Below are 20,796 nucleotides of genomic sequence, written 5' to 3'. Positions count from 1 at the left end.
TGAGTAGTCCCATTGACTCCACATTGCTATAGGATCATGAATGGTGCATTACATTAAGGAACTGGGATTGTTTAGTCTGCAGAAGAGAAGAATGAGGGGGGATTTGATAGCTGCTTTCAACTACCTGAAAGGGGGTTCCAAAGAGGATGGATCTAGACTGTTCTCAGTGGTAGAAGATGACAGAACAAGGAATAATGGTCTCAAGTTGCAGAGGGGGAGGTTTAGGTTGGACATTAGGAAAAACTTTTTCACTAGTAGGGTGGTGAAGAACTGGAATGGGTTACCTAGGGAGGTGGTGGAATCTCCTTCCTTAGAGGTTTTTAAGGTCAGGCTTGACAAAGCCCTGGCTGGGATGATTTAGTTGGATTTGGTCCTGCTTTGAGCAGGGGGTTGGACTAGATGACTTCCTGAGGTCCCTTCCAACCCTGAGATCCTATGATTCTATGTGAGTGCTCTGGATATGTCATGAGACAAACATTTAAACAGTGCAAAGTTCAGCAGGCCTGAATGGAGAGGTTTAGATTTAAGTTTTGTTTCTGAGGCAGTTACTGAAACAGCAAAGATTTGTAGAGCTGTAATATCGTTTCTTTTTCACTCCCAGCCAGGACCAGCTGGGCATTTATTAGTGATGCTTTGTGGAGTCTTCTTCGAGATCACATGGCATCAGAAAAAGGTGCCAGAAAGCCCCAACCTTTCCCCTTCAATTCACAGCTCTGCAGATACCAAATCCTACGTCCTCTGAGTTTTTAATGTATGCTCCTCGAATCTCCATTTAATGCAGGCAGCTGGCTCGAAATACCCCAGAACAATGAGTTTACTCCTAAGCATCCTGAAAGCCCCCTGCACCAAAACCGAAGCAAAGTAAAAAGAACATGGAACCGTGGGTGGTTGTGTAGTAGTTTTCATTAGCTACAATGCCACCAGCATAGTACCTACTGAGATAAGAATGGATTCAGACCTTACCATATAGATTTGCTCTCAAGAACATAAAAAGAATAAAATGAATGTATAGTTCATGTTCTGAATACTGCTACCACCCGTTAATTGAAACATTTGCACCTATTGGTAAAAGTAAGTAATTCCATTTTGTTTACCCCCATCATCATGGTAATATAATAACATTGGGTCTCAGCTCTACTACTGATGCTACTATGTATGATCTTCATTAGGCCATGGTACTCTTTCAATATGCTGCTATACTCAAAGGAACGTGTACTATGATAACATGGCACTTCTGTCTGCTCCTGAGATTCTTTACCATCGGAAACCCTGGAATAAGTGTTTTCCTGATTTAAATACTAACAAAAAGTCTGCCACCAGCAATACCCCACCCACAAGAGAGTACCACACAGACGGGAAGGGGCAGGTGGAGCAAGGTGCGCTGACCATTTCTGCCCCTTGTAATTAGCTTTATGCTTGCTCCATAGGAGTGTGTGAGCTGTGAGAGGCGACACTGTTATTCTGAACAGCTCAGCTGAGGATAAAGGAATAAAACCAGACTCCCTCAGGAAAGTGTTTTAAGTTTGGGTTTTAGAACATTTCTTCCCTCCGCCCCCAACTCTGAGTTTTAGATAATCTGTTATAGAACATGGCTAAAAAACGCATTCAACTAGACACCTAATCCAATTTCTGACACAGGATTTTAAACTAAGCATGCTTAGGAAGTGAAGGGAGAAACAACAACTCACCTAAAATGTAGATCGTCTGTTGATCACTTCTTTGTCCAAGGGAATTGGTCACCTTACAGACGTAAGTCCCAGCATAATTGTAAGTCAACGGACTGTTGAAATGCAGACTATTATTTGAAGACATTAAACCTTCAGGCCATTGCCCATCCAACCTGAATTAGACAATAAATAGATAAATAAATGCAAAATGTATTATCTGACCTGGCTGGTGGCTCCTCTTCCCCTGCATGGCATCTGGGGTCATGTTAGACCCATCCCCACATTTCTCCCCCAGCTGTCGGAAGCTCTGCCAACTCCCTCCTCTCCCTCCCCGTCTCGTCCCCCATACTTCCTATAGCCATCGCTCCTCAGCTGCAGAGAGAGGAATCGCTGCACAGGGAGCTGCTCCCCGTGCATCCAGATCCCCTTATACCCAGAATCCTCCTGACTAGCCCCACTCCCCCTGCACCTGCACCACCCCCACAACCCACCCTACCAAGCCCCAACCAGCTGCACCTGGATCCTGACTCCACTGGATTCCCACACTGAGCACCCACCCACACCTCACACTGAGCCCCAACCATCTTCACCTGGACCCTCCTGCAGAGTTCCATTAACACTGCACCCAGAACTGTCCAACAAGTCCCCAGATCTCCCCCCACCGCACCCAGATCTCGCACTAAGCCTCCCGCACCCAGATTGCCCCACACCGAACCCTCCCAACCCACACCTGGATTCCCCCACACTAAGCCCCTCCACCCTTGGATCCTGCCTGCCCTATTGCATAAGGCACATAGGGTAGGGCCCTGTGTGACGTTATGAGTGTGATATAATATCTCATTGAAAGGTGACAGGGCCAGAAAGAGTTAATTAACTCATAGACTGACCTGACCCATGGGTGAACCTTAAGGACTGGTTAGGAAGATCTGTAAATGACTAGAGCTTTGAAATGCAAGTCTGCATTGTTAAAGGTAAAAGGGGAGATGTTTGCTCAGGTCTTGTAAAGTCAGCAAACAAGTCTTGTCTATTGCTATAGTTTTAATTCAAAGATCAAAAAAGGAACATTAACATTTATGATGATACTTGAGTGAAATAGTATTATTGTCTATGTGTCTCTTTGAAGGTTGTGCTAACCTGTATCTGAACTGTTTAATGGATAAATTACTCTGGGCTAATTGCCAGGATATTTGGGAGAAGGAGTTAAGCCTATTGTTTTCTCAGGCCGAAAGGCTGCTGGAAATGTATAAGGAATCATCATATCTGACAGGTGTGTCTGGACGGAGGCCTGAGGCTGGGCACTTTAAGGGAACTGCGTGGTTTGGACTTCTACGTGACCAGTGAGGTACTGTAGAAGCTGTTTTGTGCTGGTTGGTGAATCTAAGTACTGGAATAACCACCAGCGTTTGGGGTTTGTCTGCCCCGTTTGGTTTGCAGTTCACCCTGATTGAGTGACCTCAGCTGGCTCCCCGGCTAGCACCGTCACACCCTGGGGTGTTTCTGGGGCACACTATGTCACAGTTGGGTGCAGCCTCACCACTCAGTCTGTGTCCCGGGGGGAGGGGAGGCACGGTGGAGCTGCACAGTGATGTTCCATCTCTGTGCAGCCAGTGTCCCGAGCTCCCCACACCATGCTGGAGCCTCCACATTTATTTGACAATTATTTAAAATATTGTATGTAGAATTTTTTGGCGCAGAATGCCCTCATGAGGAGTCTTTTGTGCTCTTCTGCAGGTTTGTAGGCTGTAAATAAATCATCTTCCATCTTTTGAAGTAAGGCTTGAAGGACACATTTTCCAAACACATTTACAAGAATGAGCAATCTTAAAACAGACCAACTTTATCACCAGTTTAGCTCCAAATCCTATCAACAGAATTAAATTCAGAGCCTGTGTGGGGATGGTGTTGCTACCACAGGGTGAGTCACCATCGAAGAAGAGGATGGAGGGTAAGCAAGCTCAGAGAAATGAGTTGGTACCAGTGCGGAGCGCAGGGGCGGCTCTAGGAGGCTGGCAGAGTGCCCCCCGTGGCTTGCCGCACTTGGCGTGCTGGTGCCTGGAGCCACCCCTGGCGGAGCGCCTCTCAGTACCTTTCAATAATGGTGATTCGGGCTCTTTGAGGATTCGGATGTCTTTGTGAGATAGGAGCCTGGACGGTACCAGGACGTGTGAATGTGTTTTCTCAGGAGTAAGCATATGGGGTGGTGCCAGATGCAGCACCAGAATAGGTATGGTACACTTTTCACTTCTGGCTATGGAAGACTGTACCAATAAGGACTTTGCCTCCGAATCTCAAAATGAAGGCTGAGTCGGATGCCAGTGTCAGAATCTCTCTAGATGACTTCTAGGTATGCTCCTGTGGTCACAGTACTGCAGGAAAGGGAGCCTCAGAAATATCTGTGTTTGGACATGAGGTCCAAGACCCAGATCAAGGAAGTGACTTTCCCTTTTTCGTCTGATTCTGGAGAATGGGGTCTTTCCTTGGGAAGTCTAGTGTCTTTGGTTACTGCCGAAGCAGAGCTGGTCCAAAGAACCACTATATTTGGGTCTGACTCACCACCTGAGTCTCAAAAAGTACTACATAAATAGGAATGTATGTTTTTCCTACCTCAATTTTTTAGATCTGTTTTTAAATCTTACGTAGACTTTACATTTAGAGGGAATGTGGATTTCTCCCAAGCAGCAGAGAGGCAGGCTGAATCTCCATCACTCCAAGGGAAGGACTTATGGCACATATGGAAAGGTTTGAAGTCCAGGGTCTAGAACCTAACCCACACTTGGGGCTGCGGATGAGGGTCGGGAGTTGAAGGCGGAGGTGAGGGAGAGAACAGGGACCCACAGGAGAGAAGGGGTGAACCCTCTCAAAGCGTGAACTTGTGCTAACAGAAAAAATAAATCTAAAAAGAAACTAAAATGAGAAAGGCATAAGAAAGCAAAGGGTAGCCAGCTGCATAGTTCAACTGCTGGGCACGGACTGCTCTGTTGCAAGACACTGGCAGTTTATTGGGGTATAAAGGTGAAGAGGGCATAGGTGCGGACACCACTGACAAACATTGCTGATCAAGAGTGCACAAGCAGGCAGCATATACTGACATAGAGCACCCACAGGGACATTACTCAAAGGAGAGAGAGAGAGAGAGAGAGAGAGAGAGTGAGTGAGTGTGTGTGTGTGTGTATTTCCATGAGTGAAGTGTCAACACAATCTGCCATGCAACACCACATGCTACAGCTACTTTTCATGAACAGTACCCTAAAAAATTCAACATGTACAGTGAATGAACATCCTCAGACTTTCTTCCACGTGAGCTTTTGCTGACTATAGGCCAATGACTGCTAGACAACTATGGAAATGTTTTATTTCTGCAGCTTAATAGCTATCCTGTTTGACAATCTCAAAGTTTTCCCATCATAGGAGTCAAGTGGCTAAACAAGCACAAATCTGTACTTATGTTACTTTTCATTGTACATGCATGGACTTTTATTGTCATTTCATTGCGTGAACACAACACACTGCTGCAATACACACTCATTTGTCATCTCCCCAGCCAAACAAGGATTCATTAACCTCGTTGTGTACAGATTTGTCCATCTACTTCCAGGTTATTAAGATCGCTCAGCATGTGTTATTACTATTACTGAGAATATAACCTAGCCCCTTTATCTTAAAATTCAGTGGACAAAATGCAAAAATACATCTATTCTGCACCAGTTCAATTCTGTATTTCTTCAAAAGCATTATTTAGCATTTAAACTAGATTTGAAATCAACTTCAACTGAAAGGTTTTCTGGGACAAAGTGGTACAGATGAGATTCTACCTTTGCTTTCCCCAAATGCCACTACTTTGTTCATTTTTTCAGAAGCAAGTACAAGTAAATACCCCACACGTGACCCAGCTCTCCAGCCTTGCATAACAGTGGTCTGACCCTCTGCATTGTAGCTCAGTATCCTGTCAATAAATTACAACCTCAACTTTTTAAAGTCGGCATTCTTATCATGATTAAGTTTCTGCCAAGGAGTTTTGTCATAAATAAACAGATAGTTAAGGGCTAAGGTCTCTTTTACCTGTAAAGGGTTAACATGCAGTACCTGATGACCACCTGACCAGAGAACCAATCAGAGACAACATAATTTCAAATCTCTGTGGAGGGAAGCCTTTGTCTGTGTTCTTTGTTAGAGCTCTCTTTGGATCTAAGAGAGGTCAGTCATGTCTCCAAGTTCTCCTGGAGTAGTTTCTACTATTTAATAGTGAGTATTAATTAGAAAGGCGGATTAGTCTTTTGAGTTGGCTTTCTATATTTGCAATTGTGTGTTTGCTAAAGGAAATTCTTTATTCCTGTTTGCTGTTACTTTGCTTTCACTGAGAAAGAAAGGGGGAGGGGGGATTCTCTCCAGAGATTGATAAGTTTAGACCCTGTATTGTTCCATTTTGGTTACAGAGACAGTGACTTTTCTTTTTATTCTTTAATAAATTCTTTTCTATTAAGGACTTGGTTGATCTTTCTTTGGGTGGATTCTCAGGGAAAGAGGAGGGGGAGGTATCCCTCTGTAGTTAGATCCTGGTGTCTCTCCTAGGAAAAGGGAGGGGGGAGGAAGCAGGGGGGAATGGTTTATTTCTCCTGGGTGTAAGAACTCCATGGATTTGGGGCTCTTGGAATCCCCTAGGATTTTGGGGAAGGACTGTGTCCCAATCCACGTTTCCTGATTGGGTGGTGGCAGCTTTTACTAGATCTAAACTAGGATTTTAGTTTAGAGGGAAACCAGTGCAGGTCCCCACATTGGAACCCAACAGCTCTAAGTGGGGGTGAGACCTATGACAAGTTTATTACAAGAAATTTGTATACAAGTTCATCTCCAATTTCTTGAAATTAAAGTTCTCTGCTTTTACAAACCATATTAGACTTGTCTATACTACATGAGGAATGATACTAATCTGGGAATTGGTTTAAGTGTTATGAAAGCCCTTTTAGTGAGAAGGTTAGCATATCTTGTAAAACTAGATTAGTTATTTGCCCTTATTACTTTTAACCTGCATCATAACATGTTGGAGAGGATAGGAGGGGATTTTTTTTTAATCCAACTGGTTTAAATGTGATCCAGTTGAGACTACTACATTTGTTTCTTAATTTTTAATGTAATACTTGGATAGCATATTTTGTTTTGCATTTAGGAGGTTCCATTCAAGAAACTTTGGTTGTATGTTTATTATTATTAACCCTGCATTTCAAATACAATTTTAAAAAGCTTTGTCTACACCACACAGCTTTTAGCAACATTCCTGTGCCGCTATAGCCATGCTGCTAAAAATCGTGCAATGAGCGACTCCTGCCGACAAATCACTGTTCACACTGGCACAGGGGTCGGCAACCTTTCAGAAGTGGTGTGCCGAGTCTTCATTTATTCACTCTAATTTAAGGTTTCGTGTGCCGATAATGCATTTTAACATTTTTAGAAGGTCTCTCTCTATAAGTCTATAGACTATTGTTGTATGTAAAGTAAACAAGATTTTGAAAATTTTTAAGAAACTTCATTTAAAATTAAATTAAAATGCAGATCTTATCAGTTTAGTGCAGTGGTTCTTAACCAGGGGTGCCTGCACCCCCTGGGGCAGGGCTGGTGCAAGGATATTTTGTGCCCTGGGCAAAACTTCCACCTTGCTGCCCCCCATCCCACGCACATCGGTTCATTGATGGGCAAATTCCAAGGAGCCTTTATAGACCCCAGGGGCCAGCCGTGCCAGGGGCTGCTCCCCAGACCAGGTTAATTAATTTTTTAATTAATTAATTAATGGAGATATCCTATCTCCTAGAACTGGAAGGGACTTTGAAAGGTCATCAAGTCCAGCCCCCTGCCTTCACTAGCAGGACCAAGTACTGATTTTGCCCCAGATCCCTAAGTGGCCCCCTCAAGGACTGAACTCACAACCCTGGGTTTAGCAGGCCAATGCTCAAACCACTGAGCGATCCCTCCCCCGGAACTCCCCCGGCGGGTGCACAGTCCCCCCGCAAGCCCTCCTCACCCTGGTGGCCCCTGCCCAGAGTCCACTCACTGGCTTTGCGGGGCTTGGGCCGCTGCAGCAGTTTGGCAGGGAGGAGCTGCCTTCTGGAGGGACCAGAGAGCCAGAGTGTCCTGCTTGCGGCAGCAGCAAGCTCCAGCCATGGGGGAGCCAGCGCGGTGCAGGGGGGCAGCAGCCCTGCAAAGGTGGTGGTGCCACTAGTGGGGAGCACCTGCGCTCTCCCACCCCTCCTGCCCATGCTGCTGAGGCAGTGGGGGGGGGGGAGCTGAAAGGGGGGGCAGCTGCGGCTCACAGTTCTAGGAGCCGCAGAACCCGAGCGTGGTGAGGGAGGAGCCGGGAGGCCTGCCTGCCTGGGCTGCGGCCTGGTGACCCCTGGGGGGCTCCTGCAGCAGATGCATGCGGGCGGCCGTCCCCATGCGCCCCTCGGCTCCCTCCCGCCACACTTGGGCTCTGCAGCTCCCGGAACTGTGAGCCGCCGCCCCTCCCACAGCAGGCTCAGGGCCCCGCGCCCTGGTGGCTCACGCTCCCGGGAGCCGCAGAGCCCGAGCACGGTAAGGGGGCGCGCTTGCGGCCGGTCTGGAGTCCCAGCCGCCGGCCCCACTCAGCCTCTGCCGACCCCTGCACTGGCGCTTTTCATCGGTAAAACTTCCGCTGTTCGGGGTGGGGAGGGTGTTTTTAACACTGCTAAACGACAAAAGTTTTGCCAACCAAGTTCCAGTGTAAACTTTTAGTCTTTTAGTCTTTTTTCTTCTAACTGATCCAGGAAGCAACGTGAGGTTACAAGGTGGTACCACAGCTGATCTTTAATGCTTCTTATAGCACTATGACTATCAATGATTCTCATAGCGCTATTACTGTGCATTACATACACTTAAACACTCACACAAGTTCTTTTCTTTTTTTCAGACAGACTGACCAAGTGAAGTTGAAGTAAAAGGGAAGTTACCTTTTGGGGCCATATATTTGCTCCGGAAGTGGCTCCCTCCAGGGGAACGTACTTAACATGCAAGACTACAGATGGCAGGCAGCAGGACTCTCAGTAAAGGCATCCAATTCATATTGGAGTCATGAAATACTGCTTTTATCACACAACAGGAAGCCATACAGAGATACCAGATCTCAGCACGGGTTGACTTAAGTTTTGAGTCATGAGGGGAGCCATCTCATGCAGCTTATTTGGAAGTAGATACAGTGCCTTACTCTTCACTAGAGCATGGTAAACTTGATGACTGAAATGATACTTCAAGTGTTTTCCATCCCAATTTTCAATGTAATATCAATGTTATATAATTTTATTCAAAAAATATCCCTTTTTTTTGCATCTTTGCTTTATGCACGTCCTCAACTCACACGGAGAAGGAAGGCTGGACAACAGGTGCTTACAATGTCTTACAGTAAGCTCAAGAAACTCAATATCACAATCACCTGTCAAAGAAGTTATTCCATTTATAAAAATAAGTGGATTTATCCTAAAGCATTGGTAACTGCTCAGACTTCAGAGTAACAATCATTCTTCACTTGTACTTTCCCACCCCAATTGCTACTGCTCCCCTTTCCTTAGGAGCCATCAACTATATAAGGCCAATATTTTTCTTTACAACATCCACATGTCTCAGTCCATACATCTGATGCATCAGTATGGGACATATTTCAAAAGCAGTCATTTCTAATACATAGAATGTGCATTAGTCATGTACTGAAACCAGACAAGCTAGTAGCAGTCAAAGGGCCTTGTTTCCACTGTGTCATAAGCCAGTAGCACCCTTCAAAACTCGCCTTTATTAAAATATTGATTGTGTATTTAAATGGAAAATTCATCTTTTGTTTTCATGAACACTCACCTGGTCCATGTAAATTCCGTGGGTGGTGGATTTGCGTCAGCATTACACTGGAGCTGAACATGCTCTCTTCCAATGAACCAGTTTCCATCATACCCACTTACTGAAACTTCAGGCGCATCTATAAAATATGATTCATTTCACATTCCAATATTCAAAGTACATTACTAAAAAGGAGACACGCATTGCTTAGAATGATGTGTCTACATGTTGTATTTAACTAACAGTATGGCAGTGCTTAATCTCCAACGAGCAATGGTAGTCCTACCTGGAAATCTTAGAAATAACACGTATACATGGGTAGTTGCCATCGGAGGCTTAACATGAAGCAAATCAGTGGGCCCCATACGTTTTTAGTTTGTTAACTGAAACAAGCGGAGATAATTATATAGTTTTTACGTCAACAATGCCAATTTTTAGCATGATGCAGTGCTAACTTCAATAGTTCAAATATGCCAGATTCTGTGAATTCAAAAAAATTCATATTACACGGTGGTAAATGATGAATTGCACATATGACATGAGTAACTTCTGGCTAATGATTTATACTGTAGTAGGTATCTGCACTGTGCCTATGTTAATAATACTAGTCAAACCAGCAAGGAACTTTAGCGTATTCTGTGTTTAATTTTGATTTATTTCTTTTCAAAGGACTCAACAACTAGTAACTGGTGGTAAATATTTAATTTTTTGATAGAGCAGCTTACAGCAAGGGGCCTGATGTTCAGTAAGGAGAGAAAGTATCTTTAAAATATTTTTACCACTCAGTTGCTTTTCTGAAGTAGTAATTAAGTTACTCTAGTATCAGAGGGGTAGCCGTGTTAGTCTGGTTCTGTAAAAGCAGCAAAGAATCCTGTGGCACCTTATAGACTAACAGACGTTTTGCAGCATGAGCTTTCGTGGGTGAATCCGACGAAGTGGGTATTCACCCACGAAAGCTCATGCTGCAAAACGTCTGTTAGTCTATAAGGTGCCACAGGATTCTTTGCTAAGTTACTCTAACCCATCAATATTTTCTGTTCTGAGATCTACATCCTACACTTCCTTTCCCCTTCTCCTGCACACCCATTACTGTGTTATGGTTTGTGTTTGAAAATGGATGCCTAAAGCTAACATTTTGAATCCTTAGGAACCCAATATGTTCTGGACTTTTGAAAATTCTGGTCATATATTTGATAGCCCAACTCCAGGCATCTATTTTGGGTTATGTGGACTAAAGTTTGTAACAGCACATCGAAATGACCAACATAGCATACAATGTAAGGTTTTAAGAAATTCAACTTCTTTATGGCAAGTTACAAGTTACTCTTCAATGGGGAGAATTTATTTTGGAGGCAACTCTTGTCAAAGTCAGCAGGCCATCAGAGCACCGCATTATTAGCGGTTAATCGAGGGAGATATGCGAAGGCCGTGTCTTCAAACTGCAGTTTGGACTATGGGAGTGTGAAAAGGACTCAGCGCCTGGTGTGCAATGATATTCACACTCCCACAATCCAAACTGCAAGGCACTGTAAACAAGCCCGACATTGGTTAGGGCTTTAATCTGTGACCATCAAGACAGAGTTTTTCAAGTAGCCAGAAGTTCACCAGCAAAGGGCTAGAAAGAGGTCTTTTATTGTTGTATTTGTTAATGAACTGAAATTGAAGTAGTACATGTGCCACACTTTTTCCTTGTGATATGCTAACAGTAGTAAAGATGCAGAATCCAAAACAATCTGGTCATACACAGAAACTTATTTGCTGCAATAAAGACACAAACATTGCTAACCGATGAAAGCTCTGCAAATTTCTACAGCTGAGATACAAGGTGCAGTTATGAAATTATAAAGATTATTATTAGGGTCAAATAAGGAGGGGGCGTGGTAATTTATCATCTCCTGTCACTTGTTTCTTTTAGGGACATCAAGTTTAACAAACCAAAACACACATACACATCTATACACACACAGACATACACACAAAGAAAATAAACTTCCAAATGGAGGGATTCTCAAATTATCCACGCTCTCGCTAACACTCTCAGTAGTGTAGTGAGTGATCTGGTTAAGCACAGTTACCCCATAACATTTTTCATCACTGAAGTTCTTTGGGAATATCATGACTTGTATTATTCCAAGCGTGAAAGAAATGGCAACCACCGTTTCAAGTATTTTTAAATACCTCAATTCTTGTCGACAGGGCCGCCCAGAGGATTCAGGGGGCCTGGGGCAGGGCCAGGTCTTCGGTGGCAATTCAGCGGTGGGTCCCTCTCGGAGGGAAGGACGCACCACCGAATTGCCACCGAAGAATGAAGCGGTGGTGGTAGAGCAGCCTAAGTGCTGCCGATCGCGGCTCTCCCCACCCCTGCCGCTTGCGGCGCTTGTACTCACCGGGCGGCGCTCCAAGGCTTTGGCAGCACTTCAGCGGCGGGTCCTTCACTTGCTCCGAGTCTTCCGCTGCACTGAAGGACCTGCTGCCGAAGACCTGGCGCGAGTGAAGGGCCTGCCACCGAAGTGCCACCAAAAACCCGGAGTGGCTCTTGGGGCCCCTGCAGGGCCCAGGGCAAATTGCCCCACTTACCCCTCCCTCTGGGCGGCCCTGCTTGTTGAATGGGAAAACAGATTTTGCTTATAACAAGTCCCTGTAAAGCTTCCGAGGAGGAACTGAAATTTCAGCTTCAACATCTGAGTATTAGTCAAATTTGTTAAAAAATAAGGGTCCATGAAGAAACATAGGAGGAATCTGAATGGGTAATGAAACCAAGTTAATTAAAAGGTAAGTGGCAATGTGTCTCAGCAAGTAGGGAAACTGACTGGGTCTCGGGAGCCCTGGGTTCTACTCCCAGCTCAGCCAGTGGCCTGCTGCAAATCCTTGGTCAACCCACTTCACCTCTTCCTAGCTCTGTTTCTCCAATCTGTGTGCGGGGCAATGATACTGATCTTCTTTGTACACTGCTTGCAGATCTACTGATGGAACATACTCCAAGGCCTAGTTGTCATATGACAGACCAGCAGCTATAAAAGCAATAGTTAACTTGTTGTATACTTACATAGTATGTCCAATGTGTAAGGATATCTCAGCTCCTTTTCCAAAGCCGGATGCCTCACAACACAAGTTATGAATCTTCCTCTGGAAAATCTGGTGGGTATGAGTTTGTACTGACTGGCAACTGTCATGGTTTCATTTGGAAATAAAGTACAACTGGATTCCACTTCTCCAAGCCCACCTTCCCAATCAATATCTGCAGCAGGTTTTCCAGTGGCTGCTGTACAAATGGCTGCTACTGTCTGATTTTCACCATCTATTAAAGAGTTTGGTCCCTTTGTTAGGCTCACAATGGGTTCAACTATTGAAATAAAAAAAAGTACGTTTTCAGTCAAGACAGAAACGTTTAATCAACCTTACTTCAATTCCTGTATGTACATTTTATCCCCAATAGCCTACAGCTAACAACTCATTTTCAAGGCAGATTTGTTAACTGGCAGGTAAAGTTGATGACACAATGGGCACTTAAAAGTAATCTGGACAACTGACAGCTCTGACATCCCTGTGCTGCACATTGCCAGGATAGACTGATTTAAAATCAAAGTGATAGAAGTCAGATTTTAATCAGCAAGCAAGAAATCTTGTTTTAAATCATTTATTTTAATCTAGCTTTGTATCTGTACTTTATCCCCCTCCCCTCACAAGGTAAGGTTGATGGCTCATTCATTGGTAACCATTAAAACATGTGAAGTGCAACTAAATATAGCCTTTAGGCTACATTTGGTGGGATTGGTTTAACTAACCAGGAACAGACACTATATTTTACACATTTACTTAAGCAATTCTGTAGTTTAACTTACATGTACTCAGGTTTTTTTATAAATACCACAGAAATGTAGGATGCACTTATTTACAACTACACATCTCCAGTGTGGTTAGAACCCAAATCTTTGTTGTTTACTTCAAGTGCTATCACCTAACTAGATACCAGGGTGGGTTTTTTTGGTTGTTTGTTTAGGTTTTGGTTGTTTGTGGTTAAAGATACTTGCTCCACAAGCTATTAAACAAATCATTATGTCCTTCAGCCTACTTTCTTTGGTAGTTAACAGTGTGACTTGCAGCATTATGCTTTGGCCACAAAACATTCTTTTCACTTCTCTTCATTTTCTCTTTTTTTTTAAATATAGCTATCAAGATAATCAACATGCAAAAACTCAACATCAGGAAAGACCTGAGAGATGCCCAAGAATCAATGACGTCCAGGAGGTTGAACTCGTATACATTAAGGAAAGCCGCTGAGAAAATCAAACTTTTAAGTGCAAGGAAATTTAGACTACTTATGAATGTCAAGCCAGTTACAAATAAGAGATTGATTTCACTCGCATGCTGCAAGCTACTAACAGGGAATATCCAACTGCCCAACATTTTGTGAACTCAGGTGTTCAGAGCATCTCTACTGCAGTTTATATTTAAAAGAAAATAATTCTTACAGTAGTTAGTATTAACTTAAAGTCAATTTGTACATTTTATTTATAAATAAGGTTCAATTATGCATCCACCCACGGAATACAGTTAGTCATCCACCAATTCTTGACCAAACGTAGAATTCTTACTTAATCCAAGTGTAGTGTACTGTTTAAATAATGCCACTTGTACATTGAGAGGTTAGTAACTTTGTATAGTAACTCGAGTTCTTCAAGGTGCATCCCCCTACATGCACTCCACTTCAGGTTCATCTTTGACATTTTTGGTAACAGTGCATGTTCAGCACACGCAGGTGGCTCCAGACCACCTCATGTCCTGTCTCAAGAATACGGGAAGCCATGCAGGCAAATAGCCCTCAGTTCCTTCGCTGTCACCAAAAGAGGAGGGAAAGGGCAAACAGTAGAGCACCTATCAAGACGTCTCTAAGAACTTCAGTTCCTGTAAAATTAAACCACCTTTCCTTTCTCAAGTAGTGTCCTGATGGGTGCTCCACTTCAAGCAACTGACAACCAGCATCCAGAGGAGGGAGCAGCTTTGGAGTCAGATTTAAGACTGCTGACAAAACAGCACTGGCAATAGCAGTATCTGACCTGCAAGCCTATACCAAGACATATTGTTTGGAAAAACTGAACTGGTGACCAAGTTGCAACTTTGCAAATTTCAGTGACTCGCACACTTTTCAAACAACTCAGAATAGCCCCAGAAACGCATTTTGAAGTCTTTGGGTGGAAAGTGTATATTTTTCTGATCGAGCCACAAAAGAAACAGAGTTTCTAAATGGTCTGGCTCTGTCCAGATACAAAGCTAACACCCTTCTGACATTCAGAGTATGGAATGCAGATTCTGCCCTGGACAGGTCTGGATGGGAAATGGATGGGGGAGGGGGAACCACACATACAGAGGAAGGTATATGGCCTGGTTAGTGCAGAAATGGAAGAATGGTTTAGGTAGAAGTTTGAGATGAGGCTGTAATGAAACTTTTTCCTTAATACTGTAAAGGGGCTCCAATATTAATGCCCCTAACGATCGGGCCCAGGTGCAGAAGTGATGCCATTTTAATAGGTAAAGGGAATAGAAAACAACTACTGTAGCTAGAGGCACAAATGAAGGTTCCATGAAGCTGTTAAGGACCAAGTTCAAGCCTCGTACCAGAGTAGGTTGGCTTATTTGTGGGAAGGACCTGCATTGCTGGCATATGATGGTGTACCAATCCATGCAACAAACCTCAATGCCAACTCTGCCCACATATCTACACCAGCGACACCATCACAGGACCTAACCAGATCAGCCACACCATCACCGGTTCATTCACCTGAACATCCACCAATGTAATATACGCCATCATATGCCAGCAATGCCCCTCTGCTATGTACATCGGCCAAACTGGACAGTCCCTACGGAAAAGGATAAATGGACACAAATCAGACATTAGGAATGGCAATATACAAAAACCTGTAGGAGAACACTTCAACCTCCCTGGACACACAATAGCAGATTTAAAGGTAGCCATCCTGCAGCAAAAAAACTTCAGGACCAGACTTCAAAAAGAAACGGCTGAGGTCCAGTTCATCTGCAAATTCGACACCATCAGCTCAGTATTAAACAAAGACTGTGAATGGCTTGCCAACTACAAAAGCAGTTTCACCTCCCTTGGTGTTCACACCTCAACTGCTAGAAGAGGGCCTCACCCTCCCTGATTGAACTAACCCAGTTATCTCTAGCCTGCTTCTTGCTTGCATATATATACCTGCCCCTGGAAATTTCCACTACATGCATCTGGCGAAGTGGGTATTCACCCATGACAGCTCATGCTCCAATACGTCTGTTAGTCTATAAGGTGCCACAGGACTCTTTGCTGCTTTTATAGATCCAGACTAACACGGCTACCCCTCTGATACATGGAATGTATTGTTCACTGAGATCAAATAAAGGCCATATATATCTTTTCTACAAGACAAAAGCATTCCTTTTATATTTATCACTTATTTTCTAAAATCCCTTACAGGTTTTACAGCTTTAAGCTTTCTGATACATTGAACACTACTAAATTTGTGACATCTTTTTTCTTAACAGGACTAAACAGCTCAAGTCAAAACTCAGTGATTTGGTAAAATCCAGATCAAGTGAGGCAACTAACATTTCAAGTAGACAAAACACTTTTGAGGCAGAGGTTTCCTCGAGAAAAGTATCAAAATTGAAGCTAGGATTCAAATGCTTGAAATTTCTCCCATTCACGTGCAGTTTATTTTAAACATACAAGAATGTGAACGTTTATTTTTAATTAACTGCACTATTTTAGCACATATTTGTCAAACATTTGAAATAGCAACAATTTCATCTCAGCCTATTGTCACCCAGCAAACAAGCTCTCTCCGTAAGCACTGCCCAGTATATTAATTCCATCACTCAATGTTTATTTTCTCCTTCTTGCACTTAAGGCCCAACCATATTACCTACTTTAAAAAAGAAATGCACACACTATTCTCAGCTTTTGGATTATTTGACAGAGTGCCTGGATCTTCTGATTTAAAAAAATGCAAGTCCTCCCCAAATCACTAAGAATGACTTTCAATCAAAAGGCTTGTAGTCTTCTCGTGGATGTGGCTATGGTGACAAAAAAAAAAGTCACAAACCAACTAATACCTACTCTGTGTTGTCTTCCAAGTCAGCCAAGAGGATTGTTAAAGTAAACTTGAGACAGAAGAATAAGTTGTATACTTCTGTAAGTCACAGCATTAAGAAACTCGATCACTTCCTTACAAAGCTGGAGCCCACTAACAATATTTGAAACATCTGTCAAACCCCACTACTGAACTTTCAGTACACAGCAGGAAGGTAAACACGGCCAATCATTATGTGGCAAGATACTGTGCTGTAGATTCAGACCCCAGCTTGCCACACACGATGTCTCCATGTAGCCAAGTCCTATGAAGTTTATTTAGCTTTTTGTGGCGGCTTTTGGGGATAAAAAAATTAAATATAAAATTAAAAAGCAAACATACCTAATACAGTTACGGTTGTTGATGACTGAGTATTTCCTAGTGGGAATGTAACTGCTTTGCATATATATTCTCCTGAATCAGAAAAGCTTATATTGTTTAGGGTGATAGTTGCATCAGTAAGTGAGTGGTTCTTAAGTGACACTCTTCCTTGGTAGTCTCCTCGAGCAGTAAACCCATATTTAGGATGATGAACAGCAATGGTCTGTTTACTTTTACCATGCATCTTCTCCCATGAGATTTGTGTTATTGTTCCATTTATTTCAATTATGCATTTCAGGGTGACATTCTTCCCCCAAACGGCTGTTACATGTGGATCAACAACTGGTTCAACCAAGGCACCTAAAACCAAAGAAATGTGTTAGTTGAGAGATGGGTCCAAATCACTAAGTTAAGAACCATATTCCAAGATAGTTGTCAACAGGGAAGGTGGGACCTTGAGCTGTTCAGGGTGTTGGGATCCGAAGTTTTATTAGGGCTCAGTGCACAGAGCAGACTCATGAAGCTAATTTTCTCCTACTGATTACTACCTTCCTACCACACATTCAATCTTTGAGAGCAAACTGACTATACAAAGGTACTTCTACTCCAATACATCTGTTAGTCTATAAGGTGCCACAGGACTCTTTGCTGCTTTTATAGATCCAGACTAACACGGCTACCCCTCTGATACTTAGCCCCTCCCACACACCCCTGCGGGGTCCCTGCTCCCCATAGTACAGCAGGCCCAGGCTGAAGGGAGCACCCCAATCCAGCCGGGGGTGGGGAGGGGAGGGCAGATGGAACCCAGCAATCCTGACCCCCAGCTCCTCTGGGGCTCCCCTGTCCCCTCCCCAAGCAGGGAGGGAACTGCTTTTGTAGCACAAAAGCAATCACTGTCAAATTTTAAAAATAACCATTAATTCTCCTGAAAGAATGGAGAAGTTCCTTTCAGTTTATGTAGATTTTATAGTTGACTACTTCCAACCAGTTTTATCTCATCCATGGAGGATATTATCTACCACAAAAAACCAAAACCAAAATAAAACCAACCACTAACCAATTCCTCAGCCAAAGATAAGAATAATACTGGCGAAGGACAAACAGTATCTTCACTTTTTACTTAAAGTTTTATTAAATTTTGAAATTGTTCAGTTCACTGAAACGAACTCGTAAAGAATGAAAAACTATACATTGTGTGCTAAGTTATCAGAAAGTAAGTTATTGATTTCAATTATTCTCCCCAAAACACTGACTGTGTTAATAGAAACTCAACAGCCTAAGTGGGGAACGGTGAAGGAACTCAAAGTTAAATTATGTTGTGCAGTTCTTTGGTTATGAATTTTCTTTTAAGAGAATGATGTCAGCAGTGTAACAATGCAACTTTACCTTTTAAACCACTGTTTGAGCAAAATATTCTACAGAAAGCAGTTGAAATCACTAAAAATAGTTTTCTGCAGTACATAATAACTAGTACATTTCCAGAATCTTGATTGGTTTAAATTGTTTTTAAGCAATTTAAAAAAATTCAAAGTTCCCTGTCTCCTTCTTAATGGCACACATTCTGAGTTTTAGCTTGCTCTCAAGGGTATGCACTGAAGCATCACTTAAAATCTGCTGCTGGGGTTGTACGACGAGACCTTTTTTCTTTTGATTCACAGGAGAGTTCTTATTTCCAATGCTACAGGCTATCACCTTCACCTTTGAATGAGGTAAGATGCCTCCTTAGCACATTTCATAAAGGTAATGCAGTCCTGTTTTACAGAAAGGGAAACTGAGGCAGAAACATGTTCTGTCCCTTGTCCAAGGTCACCAAGTGAGTCCACAGATAGGACAAGAGCTCAGGTCTCCTGAGGCATGATTGTGTCCTATCCGCCAGGCCGCACAGTTCCCCATATACATTCTGAATAATAATAATAATAATAATGCCATATGTCCACGTTGTAATCAATTAAAACAACACCTTCTTGAGTGGAAACAGTATGAATGATATCTTTAAAGAAACAGACTATACCATTACCTGTGACTTCAGACTCATCATCACCACCAACAACCAATGATGGAGAATCTTGAAATGGAAGAAAAAAAAGTCACTTGTGCTACTACTACTGGTGTTTCAGTATTTCATTTTCTTGATACCACTACAAGAAACAGTAGATCAAATGCAGTCATTTTTTAAAACCACTATGGAGCAGTCTTTCAAGAGGCAGCCTTCATATGTGAAATGTTACACCTTCCCCCACCCTCCATAATTACATTTCTGGGCACGTGAGAGGAGTTTCACATTTGTCCAACAGAGGATCTGTCACTTCTGGAGAATGGAGACTGATGGACAAATACCACAGGTGTGTGCATGCCAAAATGGAGGAGGGCTGCAGCCCTACTGAAAACTAGGCCCTATGTGTCTCAGAAACGCTTAACTGCTGAGCCTTCCTGTGACTCTTTTGCTGTTTTCTGCAGAATCTAAGATTTCATCCAAGAGAATAATAAAGGAAGCTCTCCTCTTTTCCACTGCTGTCAACATTCCCATGCAGAAGAGCTAACCAAATAGGAAAAGCAGCAGAAGTGTGAATTGTTTCCCCCAATCTTGTGTTAAAGGTGCTCAGCAAAGAAACCAAAATAACCAACAAACACTCCTTCCCCCAAGACTCGTGATTTTTTTTGCTTCTTTACGATGGCTAAAGAGTGCCGGCAAGTATTTTTCCCAAGAAGGATCCTGCCTGGTTATTTCAAATCTTAGATTAGCAGGCCCGGATGCTCAAAAGTATTTTAGGGACTAACACATGGGCACCGGGTGCCTAAATATTTTTGAGGCCCAGGACCTCAGCTCCTGTCTAAGCTGAAACACTCTGAAGCCCTGACCTTGTAAAGACTTACCAGTGTGCATAACGTTACACACTATGAGTAGTCCCATTGACTCCACATTGCTATAGGATCATGAATGGTGCATTACATTAAGGAACTGGGATTGTTTAGTCTGCAGAAGAGAAGAATGAGGGGGGATTTGATAGCTGCTTTCAACTACCTGAAAGGGGGTTCCAAAGAGGATGGATCTAGACTGTTCTCAGTGGTAGAAGATGACAGAACAAGGAATAATGGTCTCAAGTTGCAGAGGGGGAGGTTTAGGTTGGACATTAGGAAAAACTTTTTCACTAGTAGGGTGGTGAAGAACTGGAATGGGTTACCTAGGGAGGTGGTGGAATCTCCTTCCTTAGAGGTTTTTAAGGTCAGGCTTGACAAAGCCCTGGCTGGGATGATTTAGTTGGATTTGGTCCTGCTTTGAGCAGGGGGTTGGACTAGATGACTTCCTGAGGTCCCTTCCAACCCTGAGATCCTATGATTCTATGTGAGTGCTCTGGATATGTCATGAGACAAACATTTAAACAGTGCAAAGTTCAGCAGGCCTGAATGGAGAGGTTTAGATTTAAGTTTTGTTTCTGAGGCAGTTACTGAAACAGCAAAGATTTGTAGAGCTGTAATATCGTTTCTTTTTCACTCCCAGCCAGGACCAGCTGGGCATTTATTAGTGATGCTTTGTGGAGTCTTCTTCGAGATCACATGGCATCAGAAAAAGGTGCCAGAAAGCCCCAACCTTTCCCCTTCAATTCACAGCTCTGCAGATACCAAATCCTACGTCCTCTGAGTTTTTAATGTATGCTCCTCGAATCTCCATTTAATGCAGGCAGCTGGCTCGAAATACCCCAGAACAATGAGTTTACTCCTAAGCATCCTGAAAGCCCCCTGCACCAAAACCGAAGCAAAGTAAAAAGAACATGGAACCGTGGGTGGTTGTGTAGTAGTTTTCATTAGCTACAATGCCACCAGCATAGTACCTACTGAGATAAGAATGGATT

The 20,796-nt window shown here is 43.1% G+C and overlaps 1 protein-coding gene across 1 annotated transcript; it reads right to left on the bottom strand.

The window, feature by feature from the left end:
- Nucleotides 1-71: 71 nt before the first annotated feature.
- LOC123359599 (nectin-3-like) lies at nt 72-19,829 on the bottom strand. Its single transcript, XM_045001102.1, has 7 exons — nt 19,820-19,829; nt 18,963-19,010; nt 16,967-17,305; nt 12,544-12,840; nt 9,519-9,636; nt 1,689-1,840; nt 72-76 (listed from the first exon to the last, which is right to left on the bottom strand). The coding sequence occupies exons 1-7, from the start codon at nt 19,827-19,829 to the stop codon at nt 72-74; spliced, it is 969 nt and encodes a 322-aa protein (XP_044857037.1).
- Nucleotides 19,830-20,796: the final 967 nt, after the last annotated feature.

Source organism: Mauremys mutica, unplaced genomic scaffold (genome assembly GCF_020497125.1).
Source record: "Mauremys mutica isolate MM-2020 ecotype Southern unplaced genomic scaffold, ASM2049712v1 Super-Scaffold_100129, whole genome shotgun sequence".
Taxonomy (NCBI): Eukaryota; Metazoa; Chordata; order Testudines; family Geoemydidae; genus Mauremys; species Mauremys mutica.
The sequence above is the reverse complement of the archived record's forward strand: the minus strand, read 5'-3'. Positions and strand labels throughout refer to the sequence as shown.